This window comes from Lynx rufus, unplaced genomic scaffold (assembly GCF_022079265.1).
Source record: "Lynx rufus isolate CCGP_SWC_20201006 ecotype Redwood Valley unplaced genomic scaffold, mLynRuf1.p SCAF_3, whole genome shotgun sequence".
Classification (NCBI taxonomy): domain Eukaryota; kingdom Metazoa; phylum Chordata; class Mammalia; order Carnivora; family Felidae; genus Lynx; species Lynx rufus.
This window is the reverse complement of record NW_025814845.1, coordinates 101,520,690-101,538,675: the sequence shown is the minus strand read 5'-3', so window position 1 is coordinate 101,538,675 and position 17,986 is coordinate 101,520,690. Positions and strand designations below refer to the sequence as shown.

The 17,986-nt window shown below is 39.4% G+C and overlaps 1 protein-coding gene across 1 annotated transcript; it reads right to left on the bottom strand.

The window, feature by feature from the left end:
• Nucleotides 1-255: 255 nt before the first annotated feature.
• SPRY1 (sprouty RTK signaling antagonist 1) lies at nucleotides 256-1,262 on the bottom strand. Its single transcript, XM_047092290.1, has one exon. It carries the CDS (start codon nucleotides 1,213-1,215, stop codon nucleotides 256-258), a length of 960 nt encoding a protein of 319 aa, XP_046948246.1. The 5' UTR covers nucleotides 1,216-1,262.
• Between the last annotated feature and the right edge of the window lie 16,724 nt (nucleotides 1,263-17,986).

Genomic DNA, 17,986 nt, shown 5'->3' with positions numbered 1-17,986 from the left:
CCCACTGGCTCTCAATACCCTCCTGCGTGGATGGCAGAGGCTCTTGTCATAAGTGGGAGCCAGGTGCAGTTTCACAGTCCACTCTTACTGAAGATCATCCATTAGAGAAGAGTAAGATCCATGAGTCAAACCTTAGGAACAGGGGAAGAAAGGTGGGAAAATTGTAGAGAAAATAAAACCAGTATGTCATAGAATCTTTTTAACAGCCACAGCTTGAAAGCCAGAAGTTCAGGAGGTCCAACGCACTTCCAGAAATCATGATGGTTTACCCTGACCCCTGGAGGGGCAGCTCTCCAGCTTACAATAGACAGTGTTGGAGTTCTTACATCTGCATCCTGGGCGATGGATCCAGTCATAACACCCCCTGCAAAGCTTCAGGCATCCCTTAGCAGGAGGATAACAGAGTAAGCAAGGTAAAAATAGAGACATGGCTCCCATACACAGGTACCTAGAGCAGCAGTGTGACTGTGAACAGGAGCAAGGATTATCCGAATAAGAATCCCCTTCATCGTCATTGGAGCAGTGGTAGAAGATGCCCTTGACTAAGCACATGCAGGTTCCATATTCCACCATACTCTCGGCAGAGCAAAGGCACTGACGATTGCAGGCCAAACAGGATGGCAGGGTCCTGGGAGCTGTACATTCTCCACACTTGCACTTCCCACACTGTTCACAAATAAACTTGTGCTGTGTCAGGTCCTCTTTCAAGGAACCCTTCAAGTCATCAACAATCAGTTGCTTAGGCTGGGTCCGGATTGCCCTTTCAGACCTATGGCCAGGCACTGGTCTGGTTGGTGGTGACCTTCCTAACAGTCCCTGCTCTGAAGAGGCACTGCTGTTGCTCCCAGAACTGGCTGCACTTCCAGTGCTGGTCGATCTGCTCAAAATGGGGCCTCGGGCATTATTTAAGAGTCCTGCATGTCCCAGGTGGCTTGTAGGTCTGTGTTCATAGTTGTTATTCACATTAATTGGTATGATTTCGTGAGTCCTTTCATGCTTTTCTTGTCTTGGTGCTGTTCGAGGCGCAGGTCTTTTCACCACTGATGGCCCTTCTGTGTATTCATTGCTGCCTCTGATGGCCTTGATCTGGTCTAAAGACAAAATAGCAGCAGGCTGAATTTCTCTCTCATAGTCTAACCTCTGACGGCTATCCAATGTAGGCTGCTGGATCACAACTAATGAACTGCCACTGCCATGCTGATTTTGGGGATCCATGTGTAGTGATCGCGAATTCTGGCAATCAGTGGAAACCTGGCATGCATCTGAAATCCTAAAAGGAAATCAAAGATGAAAAAATAAAAAATTAAAAAAAAAAAAACAGACAGAGAGAGAGAAAATAAATGACAGGAAGCATTTTTGGGGGGGAAAATCCTGTCAAGTCACAAATTGCCTAAACCACCTGGTAATGATCTCCTTCATCAGCAGATTACAATGATGCTGGGGTCCTGGCCAGAGTCCAATTCTAAGAGGCTGAGGACCACATCACAGATGAAGAATGCAGGCAAGAGACCCCATGCCATAAAAGTGAAAAGTTGTTTTCAACTTCTAAAAAGCAGAATCAAGAAGTAATGCCCTCCTGTTTGTCAATCTAACAAATAATTAAAATGGAGTATGCCCTTATAGGGAATATTGAGGATAAGCCCTGGAACAGCTCTCATCTAAAGAAAGCTCGTATCAGTTCATCAGTGTTTTCCTTACAGGAAAACATCCACTTTCTAAAAATTACGAATGGCCTTTCTGTTGTTTACTGTTATAAGCACTAGATTAACAATGAGAAATTAGTCAAGGTATACTTCATGCATTACAAAAAATCCAAGAGACATCAAACTAAAATGGAATCTCAAAGTAAGAGGGCATTTTACATAGAAACCAAGATTATAAAGGTAACCCATTATTTATCACAAGATGTAAAGATGAGTATAGAGGAATACAACAGCTCTTGGTATTTTACAGCCACTACAACACACACACAAAGCTCAATGCTGTGATGTTAAAAAGCATTCTCATCTGAAATCATGAAAAGGATTTTTTTAAAGTTTAAATTAAGGGGTCACTCACATAATAAGATAACTTTCATGTACAAATAAGTATTTAAGGCAGTATGGAGAAATCTGGGCCATTTTAATTACATTTCCTCTAATTTAAAAATCTGTATTTACATGACAGATCTTGATTCTCAAGAGCACTGCCAACTCGGAATCAATGTGCTTCTTGAAATAAGATAAGTACAGTAATATCCTGATAAAAGTAAGCATTTGTATTTCCACACTAATAGTTATTTCTAATTTATAATGCATTCTTCACACACACCAAAAAAGCACCAAACGTAAGAACATTTCCAATTTCAATCAATGGAATCACACAAATTCCTTCTAAAGTCTACAGATCCCTTCCGAGTCAAGAATGAAAAGAAAAAAATGCCCATTCTCAACTGCCACCTTGAGCCAAAACACCAGCTGAAGGAATAAGGCAGACAAGTCCATTTCATTCTGTTAACTAAACTGATTGTCTATAGACTCTGTCTTCTATGTTAACTTCTTGGAGTTGCCCTCCCTCATTCTCCCAACGAAGATCTCCCAAGTTGCTCCTTAACTCTGCCTTTCTCTGTACAACAGAAGAAATACATTCATGATCTGCCTGGTTTAGTCCTGGAATCCTTAAGGACTGTTCAAATACCCCTTCGATACTCTGCACACACAAGATCATTCCTCCTTGCAAAGAACTCTTAACACAGTGCTTTAAAAGCAGAGTATCTCCAAGTCCTAAGTCAGATCCCACAGTTAAGAAAAAGGCGTGCAGGATTTGAAGAGTGTAGTAAAAACACCAGGCACATGCTTCATCTGCGTTTTAAATGATGGTCGTAACGAAGTTCAGGCTGCCTGGTAAATCAGATTAGCAGATAAAAAGAAAATTAGCCACCTCTGATCTGAAGCAAAGCCCCTTTTCAAGCACTGACAGTTCTCGGATCCAGCCCCAAACACGCTCGCACGCTCTCGGCAACCTGTCTTCCCCACCGAAACAGGACTCCAAGTCCAATACCTTTTCGTACAGTCCCATCACATCCTAAGGATCACCGTGGATTTCCGACCCATTTTTGCGTATCTCGCCAAGATTTCTTACAGATCGCGGAGAGCCTTGAGAGCTAATGCAGGCGCCAAAAGCAAGCCCAAGGCATGGAGAGTCAGAAATAAAGATCTGTCTACACTTTAAAGGAAAAGCCGGATTCCTAAAGAGCCGGGAAGAAATGAGCCGGGGGCAGGGGCAGCAGAGAAGCGTCGCCACACTGCAAGTTACGACGGTGGAGCTGCGCCCTCTGCAATCCGAGCTGGGAGAAGCGGTGAATAAATAGTTGACGGAGAGGAAGGAAAAGGAAAAAGTTATGAATGAAAACAAGTTTTCTCTCTCTCCCTCTCTTTGGGCAGGAGGAGGGGGAGGAGGCTGAGGTTACCATTACCTCAGGAGGGCGGACTTCCCATTTTTAAAGTGGCAGCGCCCTCTCCCCTCCCCTCGCCGTTCCACCGCTCTCAAAACAAGAATAAAGTCGAAGCTCGCTTTGGCGCAGACTAATTCCGTCCAGGGGGTTACCCGCGAATTCCGAGGTTTGCCTCCCTAAACGCGCGCCCGCGCGCGCGCGCACACACGCCCTTTCCCGGCCCCCGGTCTGAGGAAACTCCTTCACAGAAAGCCCGCCGTTGGCACAAGTCACGAAGTTCCTCAGAGTCCTCCGGGGAACACCCCAAAAGCCTCCCAGAATCCATCTTTCGCGTGGAGGGCTCCTTCAAGAGGACAACCCCGGCCACCGCGCCAGCACTGCAGGAAACTGGGGATGGGAGACCCTACCTCACCGTCCTCGGCCGCGGCCGAAGGTCGCCCACCCGATTCCCCAGCCCCGAGCGCCCCGGGAGAGAGGCGGCCGGAGGGGCGGCGCCGCGCGCTGGGGTCGCCCCTCCACTTCCCCTCCCCCTCTCCGAGCCCCGGAGCCCGCACCTGCCGCGCAGAGCCAGCCGGGTGCGCGCGCCCCCCCGCCCCCGCCGGCCGGGAGCGGCCGCCGGACACTCACCTAGGTCGAAGCGGTAGCTGGGGACCAAGCCGTGCGACCCGGCCCAGGTCCCGGTGCGGGCGGCAGCGTGCTCACGCCGCATCAACCGCGGCGGGGAGGACGAGGAGGCATTACCCCTGCTGCGGCGAGTCAGCCCGCGGCCTCCCCCGCCCCCACCGGGCAGGAGCGCTCCCCGCGGCCCCCTTCCGGCTGCGGAGGACAATTCTCCGGAGTCTCCGCGCGCGGCCCGGCGCAGCAGACCTCTCACAGCTCGCGTTCGCCGCGCAGCTCAGTAACATCCACCTCTGGGGCTTTTCTCTTGCAGCCCCCTTCCACGAACCAGAAAAAAAAAATCCCTTCGGGGGGGCCCTCGAGTCTCCCAGAAAAGCGAGCTGGGGAGCGGTAGTGAGAAGAGTTCGTGACGGGCCCACAGGCTGGCACGCCGTGCTCCGCGTGAGTTCTTCTCCGGTTCCGAACGCTCCTCGCGCGAAAGGAAGGAGTGGCGGCCCCCTGACGACTGAAAATCCACGTCACGGACGTTCGAGACTTTGCGGCGCCCGGGACGGGGCTCGAACCTGCGTCTGCGGGCGGGTCACGGAACCGCGCAGGCCCCGGCGGAGCCCGGGAGCGCACGCCTGCTAGGCGGCGGCTGCCGCTTCCCCGGGCGGGGGTGGGTGGGATTTTTTTTTTTTTTTTTACCCGCTTTTTTAGGGGTAGCGGTGGAAGGACTGAGGTTGGGGGGGTTCTTCTCAAGGGAAGAGGCGGGGCGTCGTCTCTTGGCCCCCGCGCAGGTCGAGGCACTTAACCGATCCTGCACGCTGGGCAAGTGGGGGGCACAGCGTCCCCCGGAACTCCGGTCCTGGCAGGTCAGCCTCTCCGGGGCAGCGCTCACTCCCAGTCCTCCGACCCTCCTGTTCCACGGCCGAAATGCCTGCTACAGAGGATTATCGATGGGAAAATAAAACAAAACAAAACATTAATTTCCTTTTCTTTCTAGGCACTTGGACGCGTAGCGCGCTCAGCCGCCCGGGCGGAGAGTAGAGCGGGGTGGGCCGCTCGCCAGCTCGCCCGCCGCCCGCAGCCCGCTGCCATGTGCTGGCTGTTGCTGCTCCCAGTGATTGACAGGCCGGCGCACAGTCGGCGTGTCAGCAGCGAACCAAAGTAACATGCAGTCTTGCACGTTTTGCCGAAGTGCTTTTGCCCCTTGGAATGCCTAGGAGTTCAAACAACGTTCAAGCAACGCCTCTGCGCATTGGAAATCAATACAGAGAGACGGGAAATTCAGGTTTTAAACAATTGCTTCGCTCGGGCTTCGGTCGCCAACAATGCCTAAACAAACATGTATTTGGTCCACACACCGAGTGCCAGACCCTCTTCGGCATTAACCACTCTGTTTTTCACACAACCGACCGTTTCAGACTTTAAACTTGTTACCCTTCGGATAAGGAAAAAAAAAAAAAAAAAAAAGAAAGGGACCCTGTTTTTTCTCTTAACAGTAGCATTTAAGAGCATTAGTTTTAGCAGAGGGAATACTACTGGTAATTTGAAATGCAACCAGTAATCTTACATCCAAAGCGAGTTCAAAGAAATGTTCAAGTCCTTGTAAAAGCCAACATTTCTCACCTAATCTTTCCTAAAATATCTACGGAATGAAAGGAAGGAAACAGTTCTTACCTAACGCAAAGATTGGAAATTGCTTTTCAGGCACATTTACAGCGACTGTAGCAGTTCCTTATCCAGGGTAAGGAGCTCGGTCTGCTGCTATCACTCTGCAAACCACTGCGTGCCTTACAGAGCAATCCCACTCCGGCTCCGCAGAATTTCAGCAGCTCGCCTCCACCTCCACCTCCACTCCAGGACACGCCTCCAGTGATATCATGTGTCAATCACGCGGGCTGCCTGAAAACCTGGAACAGGATTTCTCCCAACAGTCGTTTTCTCTTTCGTTTATGTGTACCAACTTGGAAATGTTGCCCTGTACTCTCTGTGATAAACATCCTCTGAAACTTTGAGATTACCTCTAACATTCCTACAAATGCAGTTTGTCACAGAAGAATCCTTTAAGTTGAGTTATCAATCTCTGTGAAAGTATTGGTGAACACAACTTTTAAGGTTGAATTAAAAAATACTTTTGAATAAAAGAAGATTAAAAAGTTGTATGCCAAGCCATCACTTCTGATCAGCTAGAGAGAAAACGTATATTGATATGTAAAAGATGATAATATAACATTACAGTTCGTATTTGAAGCAAAATTCACAATATGTGCAATCTGAAGGTTCAGAAGGTAGCACTCCTTACTGCAAACGTATATAACATTACCTCATAAAGGTGAAATTTCCTGCTGTAGATTTTATAACAAGTGCTCTGCCTTGGTTTGGGATATGATTTCCTAAAACTCAAATTAAATACCCCAACTTTCTTCAATTTTGTAATTAATTTGTATCATTTTGCAAAAAAACCCATCCACAACCAACTAATTTATTTTTAAAAATCAGTTAATTGGAAATCAATTAAAATAGATTACCAGGAAGTTTTATAATTCTTAATGATACATGTTTTGTTACTGGGAAAAAAGGATATTTTAATCAGTAGGAAACTCGCTTTGTTTCTTACAACCTATGGGATTTTAGACCTTTATTATCAAAATTGTGTACTTTATGCTTCAGCGAGGATAACTATATGTGAAATTTAAAATTCCACAGAGATTCTTAAAAGATACCTAAAAACCAAAAACATATAGTAAGTGGAGAGGAAGTACTTTTTCCAGGTACTAGATATCAGAAGTAGCTTAAAGTCTTTGACAAAATAAAGCAAGCAAAACAAATCTCAAAATCTAGAACATGTATAAATTTGGGTATGGAAATTTTCAGTTCTTAAGCTCCTTTACAATAACAAGTGATTCTGTTGAAGCTGTTTTTTTCTAGACTTTCAAATGTTTGAACACTTAAAAAAATTAGAAGTTGTATTTGGAATTAACCTCTTTGGAACCTAGGGCATTGCTAAGACCATCAACAAGAAGGAAGGAAGCATCACTAGAAAATAATATAGAACAAGAATGAAGCCAGAAAGCTACATATTCACTCAATATAAACGGTATTAAAATGGGCTTTTAAAAAAGATAAAATCAACATTATTGTACATACTTTCTATTTTTTTTCTTAGATTTTATACTTTGGGATGTAATGAACTTTAACCAATGATGGATAGGTTTCTTGACCATTATGAATGGACTTGGAATAGCCAAATCAGAAATAGAATATCATATCAGAGTATCCTGTTTGGATCTTCAAAATTGTCTTCTCAGCTATTATCACAATTTTAGGATGAGCGGTCAGTTCACCAATATGATAAAACCAGGAGAGGGAGCACTGAACATTCTACTTCCATAAATCCTATAAAAATATATTTGAAAGATTTCTGTTACAAATAAGCTTCAAGCTCAACCACAGATGTATAAAATTATAATTTGCATGAGATTTAAGTATTTTTGAATTACAATAATAAGTTAAATCCATGAAATTTTAACTGTAACAGCATCATCATGGGTCATGTTCTATTTAGAAATCAAATATTAGGCTGCACAGGTTGACCAATGACCCTTTACATCATTTAGCAATAAAATACATCAGTATGTTTTTCTCTAACTATTACATTACAAATAAATATAGGTGTAGTCTTGCCACCTGATCTAGAAGACATTTAATAAAACCTGCCTCTTTTTTTGATTACCTACAACTCATAAGAATTTGTAAACATTCTAAACTTTTAGTTTAAAATAGACATTGCTCTTTATTTAGTAAGTTTAATTTCTGTTTACCATACCTAGGAATGGATAGCTGAAGTATGAAATTTTCCTGGAAAGGAAAAACAATGTAAATATCCATGGGAAAGTCTTATGATAATGTTCAGTTCACTATTAAGATATGTGTAAAAGAATAAAGTGGAATGGAGAGTGAGCCCGGATGTCTTGTTCACTTTCGTGTGGAAACAAGAGAAGCCATCTCTTCTGCTGATTTGATTTTTGAAAGAAAGACTAAAATAAAATGAAAAAACAATCTGATAACTCCTCACAACCGCTAGTAATTAAAAAAACAAAAAACAAAGAACGGTGTAGTACTGAGAAGCTTAACTTACTCATTTATCTACTTTATTTGCCAAAGTAGCAGAATCATAACGTGTTCCAAGCTTTTGAAAAATAATACCTTATTAATTCTTCCAAGAATTAATCATATTAATAAATATAATTTTTTATCTTGTTGAGAAACAAAATAACCCCATAAATTGGTAAGTTAGCCTATAAGTATCTAATAAATTAATGAAGAACCAGGAATGGAAACTAAGTCTCTACTTTCCTTTTAGGGCAATAGTCACTGTATTACTATACTTCCCAAGAAAAACTGGCAAGGATAGCCATTTTATTTTCAGTTTCCTTTTGTAAACAGTCTTTGTAGTTGACAGAAATAGACCAACCTATTCTGTAAATTTTCCATAAACATTCTCTTTATTTTCATAAGCTCAATTCTCATCCTTCTGCCCTATTTGAAACACAAATGTTCTGTATTGGCTTCAAATTCTGGAAGTGGGCAAATCAAACAATACATTGAGTAAATTATACTGAATGATTTGTAAAGTTTCTGTCCACTCTATAATTCTACAACTAATCATTTGTATACTTTGTCACAAGTGATTCTATTTTTCACAAGTTGTAAGAAGGAAAAAGAAATGCACATGGAAGGGCTCTGAATTGCCCTCTACTCCTTAAGTGTCATATTCCTTTACAGAGAATCAAAGGGACAAGAGTTCAGACAAACGGCATCACTACTATAAAGATTTTAGTAACTAAATCCACATGGTAAGGTTGTATAAGGAAACATCTTTGCCCCAGTACAAAAGTCTTCATTTCTTATCTAGTCAATTGAAGAATAAATCCTCTCTTCTTTCCTCCTCCATAATATTAAATGTTCACTTCTGAACCTTCCCTTGTTCTTCTTTCTCACAAGAAAAGAAAATCTGCCTCTTCTCCTGATTTGACTTTTGAATGCCTCCTATAGTGATCATCTGGTATCATCTTTGATTCTGGTCAGCAAAAGCTATTAATCTTTCATTTCCATAACTATTTACTGCTATCTTCATCTTCAGAGACAAATGCATAAGAACATAGGTTGATTTAAAACCTATAACTATCCCCAGAGATGAAACAGTGAAACAGCAAAACAACAAAATCATGTTTTCATTAAAATAAAAACGACTTAAAACATCTCCTGGGGCTTGCCTACTTTAATCCTTATTTCCTATACTGAAAAAAGAAAATGCAAAAAAACTTACAAGAAAAATTTTTTGAACACTTTGGTTTTCTTTAAATTGCAATTCTCTTGGAGCATTTAAAAAATTCCATGTACAAATACATTTCACGTGGTAACAATAATTGATAGGCTACATGTGTTGAAAATCTGAGTTTTGGCTATATCATTCTTCTATATCATGATCTATAACTTTAGCTAATATGCCGTATTTGCCCATAATGTCCCTATGTCCAATACTCCAAGTGTGAAAATGGCATGATATTGAGAAAAGAATAACTGATGTAGCGTCAGATGATACGAAGTTCAGGTCTCGGCTTTGCCACTTTCTAGCTTGGTGACCTTCACTTAATTTCTCTTAGCCTGCTTTCTCATCGGTAACCTGAAGTTAATAACAATCGTTCACCTTCCCAAATTGTAGCACTACTGTAGGCTTAATGTATGTATATGGAGTACTTTGTAAAATTTATAGCTTGGTATAAATTCTGTAAGTTAGCTATAAGTTAGCAGTCTCAGACACACTGTACGATGAAGAAATGTTTCAGGTTTCCTCTTTCTAGGTGCTTCATCCCTAAATAATGAATTTATTTATCTTATAATTGTTTCAATTCAGTTTGCTTTTGTTTTTCTAAGGCTGAACTCAGTTTTAAGTAATTGTATTTCTGCGTGTGTGCATGTGTATGTGTGTATGTGTGTGAGTTTGTGTGTGTGTCTTAACTGAGATTTTGGAACAGCTATCTGCTAATAATTTCAGATTAAGAAACTTTATGACCCTGATAACTTTAACATTTATCTGGAATGTTTAATCATTTACATTTTACTTTCAGTTAAGATAAAGTTCATTGCAAATAATAAAAACATCTTCTATGAAATTTGTAAGCTTTTTGTGATCATTTGGATTTAACAAAACAAATATATGTTTTAAAAAAGTAATTGGATAGCATTTTAAAAATTGAAAATAAATAGAAAAGTAGAAAGCAGATAACCTTCTACATACTTTCATACTCTTGCTTCTTTCTGATAATCTCTTAGAATGTTTAATTTGATAATAAGTATGTCAGATATGGTAGCAGATAGTTTCTGCCAATTACCAAAGTACTATATGAATCTAATGTTTGTATTAATTTTTTAAATTGATAGCAGAGAGGTAGGTCATGGAGCCAATGAATTTCAACTAACAAAAAACCTGTGAAGCGCCACCTATTGTTGAAAATAAGTCATTTCAAATTTCAATCAAAACTTGAATATTGCGCTTTAGTCTAGCAATTGGACCCATCAGTTTATACTGATCAGTGTTTTATAATCTTTTTTACCTTAAGTTACAATATTATGTTATGATTTAAGGTGTTAGTTTTCAATAAAACTGCAAAAAATGTACTATATACATTGGATGCTTTTTGAAGAATCTGAAAGATAAAAAATAACCTACTGTACCTGTATGAAGTTATAATATCAGTGGAGAAGATCATAAAATAATGATATTGACTTTTAACCAACATATATCCAAAATTTGGACATATATCCAAAAAGATGTTTTCCCACTCAAAGTAGTTACTTAAAAAAGGTATATACTTCTTCCAGCAATGCCACAATTGGATAAATCTTTCTTTAAAATCCTTGATTACAAATACCATCTGTACCTACACATCACATTCTTTTGAAGAAGCTCAATCTTGTATATCAATGCTGTATATGGTATAGTGCATATAGTGCATATATTATAAATAATATCAGTATTAGAAAAATATTTCCCTTTTGAAGATGGATTTGGATTTTGTTAACCCATAAATCTATAGGAGCCAGTATATGGAGTAGGATGAGTGCTCAAGCTGAGTAGAAGTCTCAGAAGAAAAACAACATACCAAAATAAAAATTACAAAACTGTTCAAAAATGTTAAAGGATCACTGGCTACCGTGGGAAGAATCAACAGTGAAAGGAAGTAATTATTCCTTTGACACGTTAACATGAAGTATATATTGCTATAAAATATAAGATATTAGTTATTATAGGAAGAAGAACTTGAATCTCATTCTAGAATAAATAGGATTCATAAGAGAGGCAAAGAAAAAGACAAATCGATCTTTAGGTCATGGCAGAAGGAAACACCAGAAGGAGAAAATAGGCAACAGGCACATCATGATCACAATTGTTTTACAAGACCGGCGTGACTGGAAAGCAAAGTTTCTTTTGTAAAATCATAATTGTCAAAATTGGAAAACTAAGGCAAGGACAAATTTCAGAGGGATTTTAATGCCACAGTGAGGATTTGGACTTGATCTCAAGGAAATCAAGAGCAAAGGAGTTACCTGATGAAAGAGTCTCTTCCTAAAAGATTTGTCTGACTGTGAGGATTGCAGCAAGAAAAGGCTAATGTCACATAACTGCCTTAGAGATGAGTACAGTAACCTAATGAGTGGTAAACAGAACTTGGACCAGAGTACCAGTGAGAAAAGAGGAGAGAGGACAAGATCTAACTTAATATGAAGGTTTATTACATGCCTAGTTATTAAATGATATGATAACAATAGATAGAAGTTTTGCCCACAAGGTTTTAAGAAAACCTTAAAGAATGGTAAAATATACCTAATTTGGTCAGTTATACTAAGGACACTTACTGAAAATAAACCAGTAATGGAGTGGCTGGCTGGCTCAGCGGATGGTGTGACTCTTGATCTTGGAGTCATGAGTTCAAACTCCACATTGGGCATAGAGCTTACTTACTTAATTAATTAAACCAGTTATATAAGGATATTTGAGCTCATAAAGTTTACACAATTCCTCCAATGTTATGAACCTTCAAGAGTGAGAGAAAGAATTCATAATTCATCAGAGAAGTTAGAAAGGTATTGTGTACTCTTTTCCACTTTCTTCTGTTCAATTTTGGAAAAAAAGGGAAGAGAAAGAATTTCAGGGACAGATATGTTCATAAGAGATCACTAATATTTATAACTATATCTGGCCAACCCAAGGAATGACAATTTGATTATATTATGCTCCTATCTCAGAGACATCAAGCAGTATATATGCTCCAGAATTAACCAATTCAGGCATAGAAAAGATTACTTGAAAAATTCTCCCATGTCAGGAGATTGTGTAAATACTAGAAAACAAAGCCATAAAAAGATCTCAAATTCTATATAAAAAATTGAGATCAAAGATTTATAACAGCAAGTTAGTGATACTCTTGTGATTTTTTGAAAAAACATTTAAAACTTTACAATTCACTGTCAAACTGTATGCAATAAATAAGTCATGGACTTCCCTTTCTTGCAAGACCATTTTAGTTTATGCATTCATTTACCAAGTGTACATTAGTAGTGTGCTTGGTACGGTGCTAAGTGCTGGTGATGCAAATTCCTGCAGAAGCCCTAGTAGTGACATTCTCTACCATGAAACTATGCCTCACAGCTGATTGGATTATAGGTGGGCTCCGGACCTAAATATAGCTAAAAAAAAAAAAAAAAAAGAAACGAAGAAGAAGAAGAAGAGCTGGGCTATTATAAACCTGGTAGTTATGGAGAGAATAAGACAGTTATTTTATGAAATAGAGCTACGATGTCATGAGGCAAAAGGCAATGAAGGACTGTAAGTGAATAAAATTTAGGAGAAATGAGTATCGTTAGGTAATAAACAAAATACCACATCTAATCAAACCTAAGATGTCATTATTTGTATGGTACACTTTTATTTTATGGACTAGTATGAAAGAAAAAATACTGCTGATTAATATAAGACACAATGCTTTCTTATCACTTAGAGTTTTGTTTTCTATTTATTGATAGGGCTTTTAATGCACTTTTGTACATAGATTTTTATCATATGTCAGTCTTATACACTCAGGAAAAGAAAAGATATGCAGAATAAGTTGACTAGGGCTCCTAAAACTTCTTCATAGTCTAATTCTTCTGAATCACTATAGATTCAGTCATCAGTGCTAGTGTTTTTCTATACAACATAATGTTCTGGCCATCAAGAACACTGGGCAAAAGTTCTTAAAAGATGCAACAGTTCTTCAAAGAACACTGCATCATTATTTTCAGAATTTCTTCCAAGTCACTAACACTTACTCTGCAAGTTTTGATACTGGAGCATTTTTTTTATCTTATCACAAGTGCCAATAGAAGGTTTTCAGACAATAGTCAGAACTCATAGCTCTACCTCATATGGTCCTTAAATAGTTTCCCAAGTCAAACATGAAGAGGTTGTAATTGTCTACTCATGCAGCCTGGAATAACACCACGTTTGCCCATGGTCAGGCAATAACCACCTCATCACTTGTCTCGTGCCTGGTAGACAGTAATTGTACAATGCAACCCAATTTCAGAAGTATTAAAATGCGGTTGAAAATGTGCCTCTTGGATAAAAGTGGTTAGCATTTTATCTTTACAGGAATCTTAATGCTTTCCTTATCTAACCTTTGTACCTATGATGCACAAAGAGGTTTAGTATTTTGCCCAAGATTATACAGTTGACAAGTGGTGGTACAAGGATCTGAACCCAGGTATATGGAGGGTGAGGGAGTTGGTTGGTAGAAAGAAAAGACCAGAAAGGATGGGATAGCTGAATTGCTGTACTAACGGCGTGTGTCACTGAAGATCTGCCACCAGCCTACTGTTGATCCTAAAGCTCCTTGGCTCTTAAGGCATTTCAGCTATACAGTGGTTTCTTTCTTTCTTTCTTTCTTTGTTCTTTCTTTTTTTTCTCATGATATTCATATTTCTTTTTTTTAATTTTTTTAATGTTTATTTTTGAGAGAGAGAGAGACAGAGCACGAGTGGGGGAGGGGCAGAGAGAAAGGGAAACACAGAATCTGAAGCAGGCTCCAGGCTCTGAGCTGTCAGCACAGAGCCCAACACGGGGCTCGAATTCACAGACCGTGAAATCATGACCTGTGCCCAAGTCGGACGCTTAGCCGACTGAGTCACCCAGGTGCCCCCGTATTTCTCTTTCTACCATATTTTATTGGGGTGGCCTGACTTAGTATCTGCTCTTTACAACTAATAATCCTAATAAATATAAGCATGGATATAAGCCTGGGAGAACTGGGAATGTTGCACAAAGAAGGGCACACTAAGCTTAAATTTGTTGGATAGGAAACAAAATTGGGGTGGGGGAGGGGAGGAAACAGGGAGGCCTTCTAGAAGAGCTAAATATGTGCAAAGATACAAAGGGTGAAATAATCAGGGAATATGTTCAGGAATTCAAAGTTGTTAAAGCAAAAAGTAAGGAGGTGGAAAAGATAAAGAGAGGGCTGGGTAGGAAAGCAGAGGTCAGAGCACACAGGGACTCTGTTGCCTTGTAAAGAAACTGCCTGCTATCCTGTGAAAGAGTGACTCTGAAACTTGCTTTAGCAGTGATCTATTTTTGAAACTCCGAAATATGTGAGAGATAAGGTGGCATTGCACTGAAGAAGCAAGGATGGAGTGGGGGAAGAGGACTCCCCAAAGACAGCTCATACAACATTGCTTTAATTCCATTTCTAGAGTTGAAAGTGCATGACCAGAGGAGTAACATGAGAAAGATCATCTTGTCAGTAGTGAAGAGGATGGAGAGGCAGAGTAGATCATCGCTCTCAGTCACTAGGAAGCCTCTGCCATCATCCAGGGGAGAGACTGAGAAGTGAAGAATGGCACATCTTATTCTGGGTTAGACTGTGAGAGAAGTTTAAGTGAAGAGGAATTTCTTAAACAAGCACAGCAGATAACCACACATACCTGAAGACAGAAAACAAAGTACGGTTAGCTATACACAAAATGGAAGTGGAAAAACACAGAATGATGGCAGATGTCTTTTTTTCTCTGTGCAGATTTTCTGATGTGTCTACATAATGAGATGAAAACGGACGTAAAAGTTTGTTTCCTGCTGTTTTGTTATAAAATTATGATAATCCATAATATTTATAGATTACATACGTGAGCTTATTGTGTAACAATCCCTTTGCTAAGAATTTTAGATGCATCATCTCTTTTAATCCATACAAAAACCGTATCAGTTAAGTATTATGATTTACAGAGGAAGACACTGGTGCTCTAAAATATTAAATAATGTACCCAAAACAAATACCCACCTTGCAAGTGGTACAGCTAAGGTTTGAAAATAGATTTGTTTGACTGCAGAACACCAGCTCTTTATTCTACTAGTTAAAAACTGTCCAAAAACACTAAATAAATACTAATATACCACTGTAAGAGTATAGTATAATTTACTTAAATATCCCAGTTCCAAATTTTAAGAAGAAAAAGGACAGATTTTCATGGCACTGGATCTCAACCCTGGTATCAAGATTTCATGAGACTGATTTTCACTATCTTGCCTGATGCCACCCTCCAACCCTGCTTGCTAAGCCACGTGTAGTGGAAACAATGATGTCAGTGGTAACAGCAAATTTCTCACATCAAAGAGCATGTATCTGAAGATTTGGCTCCTCTGGTTTTTCCTATATACCTACATCTTTTGCCTGGCCCATCATAGGGAATTTGTGCTTGTATGGCAGATCACAAGCACAACCCACACTTCTGAAGATACCTTATTCCTATTTAGGGTCCATTGTGCACATGTGCATGGTAGTGGTTAAAGTAATTTTCTTAAGATCCCAAATCTACCTTTAAATTCAATACTATTTTTGTGAGACCTAATACAGGAAACAATCAGAAGGTTTCAATCAAGAGACATGTAGAAGTAAAAAGAAAGGGGTTCTTCTCCTTATTAACCTGCACCCCCCCCCACACACACACAAAGGTTAAGTGTAAGAAACAGGACAGCATTAATAATCAGATACAGGAAATATGGTTCCTAGGTAGTTGATAATGAAATGTACCTGAGTATGGCCTACAATTCCTAGAGTGACTTCTTTCCTCGGTAATTAATGTGCTAGCCTTCTTACCATTTAACAGATATAACCAAAAGAGCCTTATATATATATACACACAAACATAATAATTATGAACCGCTTTAAATTTTTTTTCCACATGGCACTAAAATGCATGCAAAATCTGTGTTTTTTTCTGACCAAAAAGTACATTGTATAAGCCCTCTCTCTTATGCCATGCCACTAGTTGTATCTTTATGAAAATGTGATCAAAAAATGGAATATTAAGCAACCCCATAATATATAGATCTTTCCTCTCCCATCTCTCATTGCCAATGAGAGATTGGCATTCTTACCAAAGCAAAATTATTCAGCATTCAGAAGAACCATTGCATTGGCCTTGAAATGTTTCATATTATATGATTTGTCACACAAGAAGTATTTCCTACCTCTGAGGGATTTATGTTGAATAAAAAGACTATACCAAGTAAAATGTTTATTAAAAATGAGGAAAAAACAAATGTCAGAAGATGTTTTTTTAAATGAGTGTGGGGTTTCCTTTTTAAAATAAAGAATTTACATCTTATTCAAGCTTTGCCTTTCATTTTATACAGAAAGTCTCATTAATACAGTGAGAACTAGCCTCCTTGCCACATTAATTTTCTTTCTTTCTGATACATGTCAGTCTGTGTGGCCATATGCGGCCTGGGGCTTTGGGTTTGTGAATGAAGAAAGTGAGGGAGGGAAAGGAGAGACAAAAAGAAATGCAGGAAAAGGGAGAGAGGGGTGTCTTAACTAGTGAAAAAGCTGAACAGTAAATTATAATTAAGAATAAATTTGGGATTATGTCTTGCACATTCCATATTAAAAACTAAAGATCGAAAAAGAGTAACAAACTCACAGTTGTTTTTTGTCCCATAATTATTTAATACAGTCATTCTGAGTTCTGCCTTCTATTTTTAACTGTGACCTTCCTACTGAATAAGAATCACATATACCAGGTCTGAATTATTACAAAGTAGGTTCTGAATTAATGAGATTAATGAGATTTTTTTATACTATACAGGGAATTCGATCCTGGAGTAAGAGTGTTATTAATGAGTGGTCCTGCACTCCATGACAATGTGCCATTTGACGGGTGTATTTTTATAAGGCCCTGTGCAAACATCACCAATTGGGCTCCCACTCAGTTCATTGTGACAGTAAAGATCATGAACATACATCACTGTAGCAATCCTTATTCATTAAAGGAGACTATGGGTTGAAACTGTTCATTATGTAGCAGTGCCATAGAAAGTTTATGCAGTTATGGTGGTTTAAAAGATGTTAGTTTCGTCTACATTGGAGTCCTAAGAGATATCCAGCACAAAACTGGGATTTTTGTGGACATTTATAGATAGTCTGTAATTTAAGCAACTTGTACACAGTTCACAACTTACCATTTCCTGATGCAGATTTATAATACAGTCTGATGTTTCAGGAAAGCTTTATGATCACTTTATACGCTCATTCCAGTGTTATGAAGTAAGCTGATTATACCATCACATTTTAGTTAAAAACTCAGATATAAGAATCAAGGTGAATTCAGTGAGCTTTAAGTAATACAAAAGTTTAGAAAAAAACCACAATGATTGAGTTTCCAGTCTGTTGCTTATCTGCCCTGGCATGCTTATCTGCCCTTGCTTCAAAGTGGATAAATTATACTTTATCAATATAAAGCCTACACCGTATTCAAAATGATACCAGAGTCTCTTTATAAGAGAATAGCATTTCTTTTTTTCATAAGTTCAACCGAATGGAGTGTGACTCAGTTGCACTTTTTAAATTATTAAAAATG

What these genes read in the sequence shown, in the direction of transcription:
- SPRY1 (XM_047092290.1), bottom strand. Translation starts at nt 1,215, where the DNA reads ATGGATCCCCAAAATCAGCATGGCAGTGGCAGTTCATTAGTTGTGATC.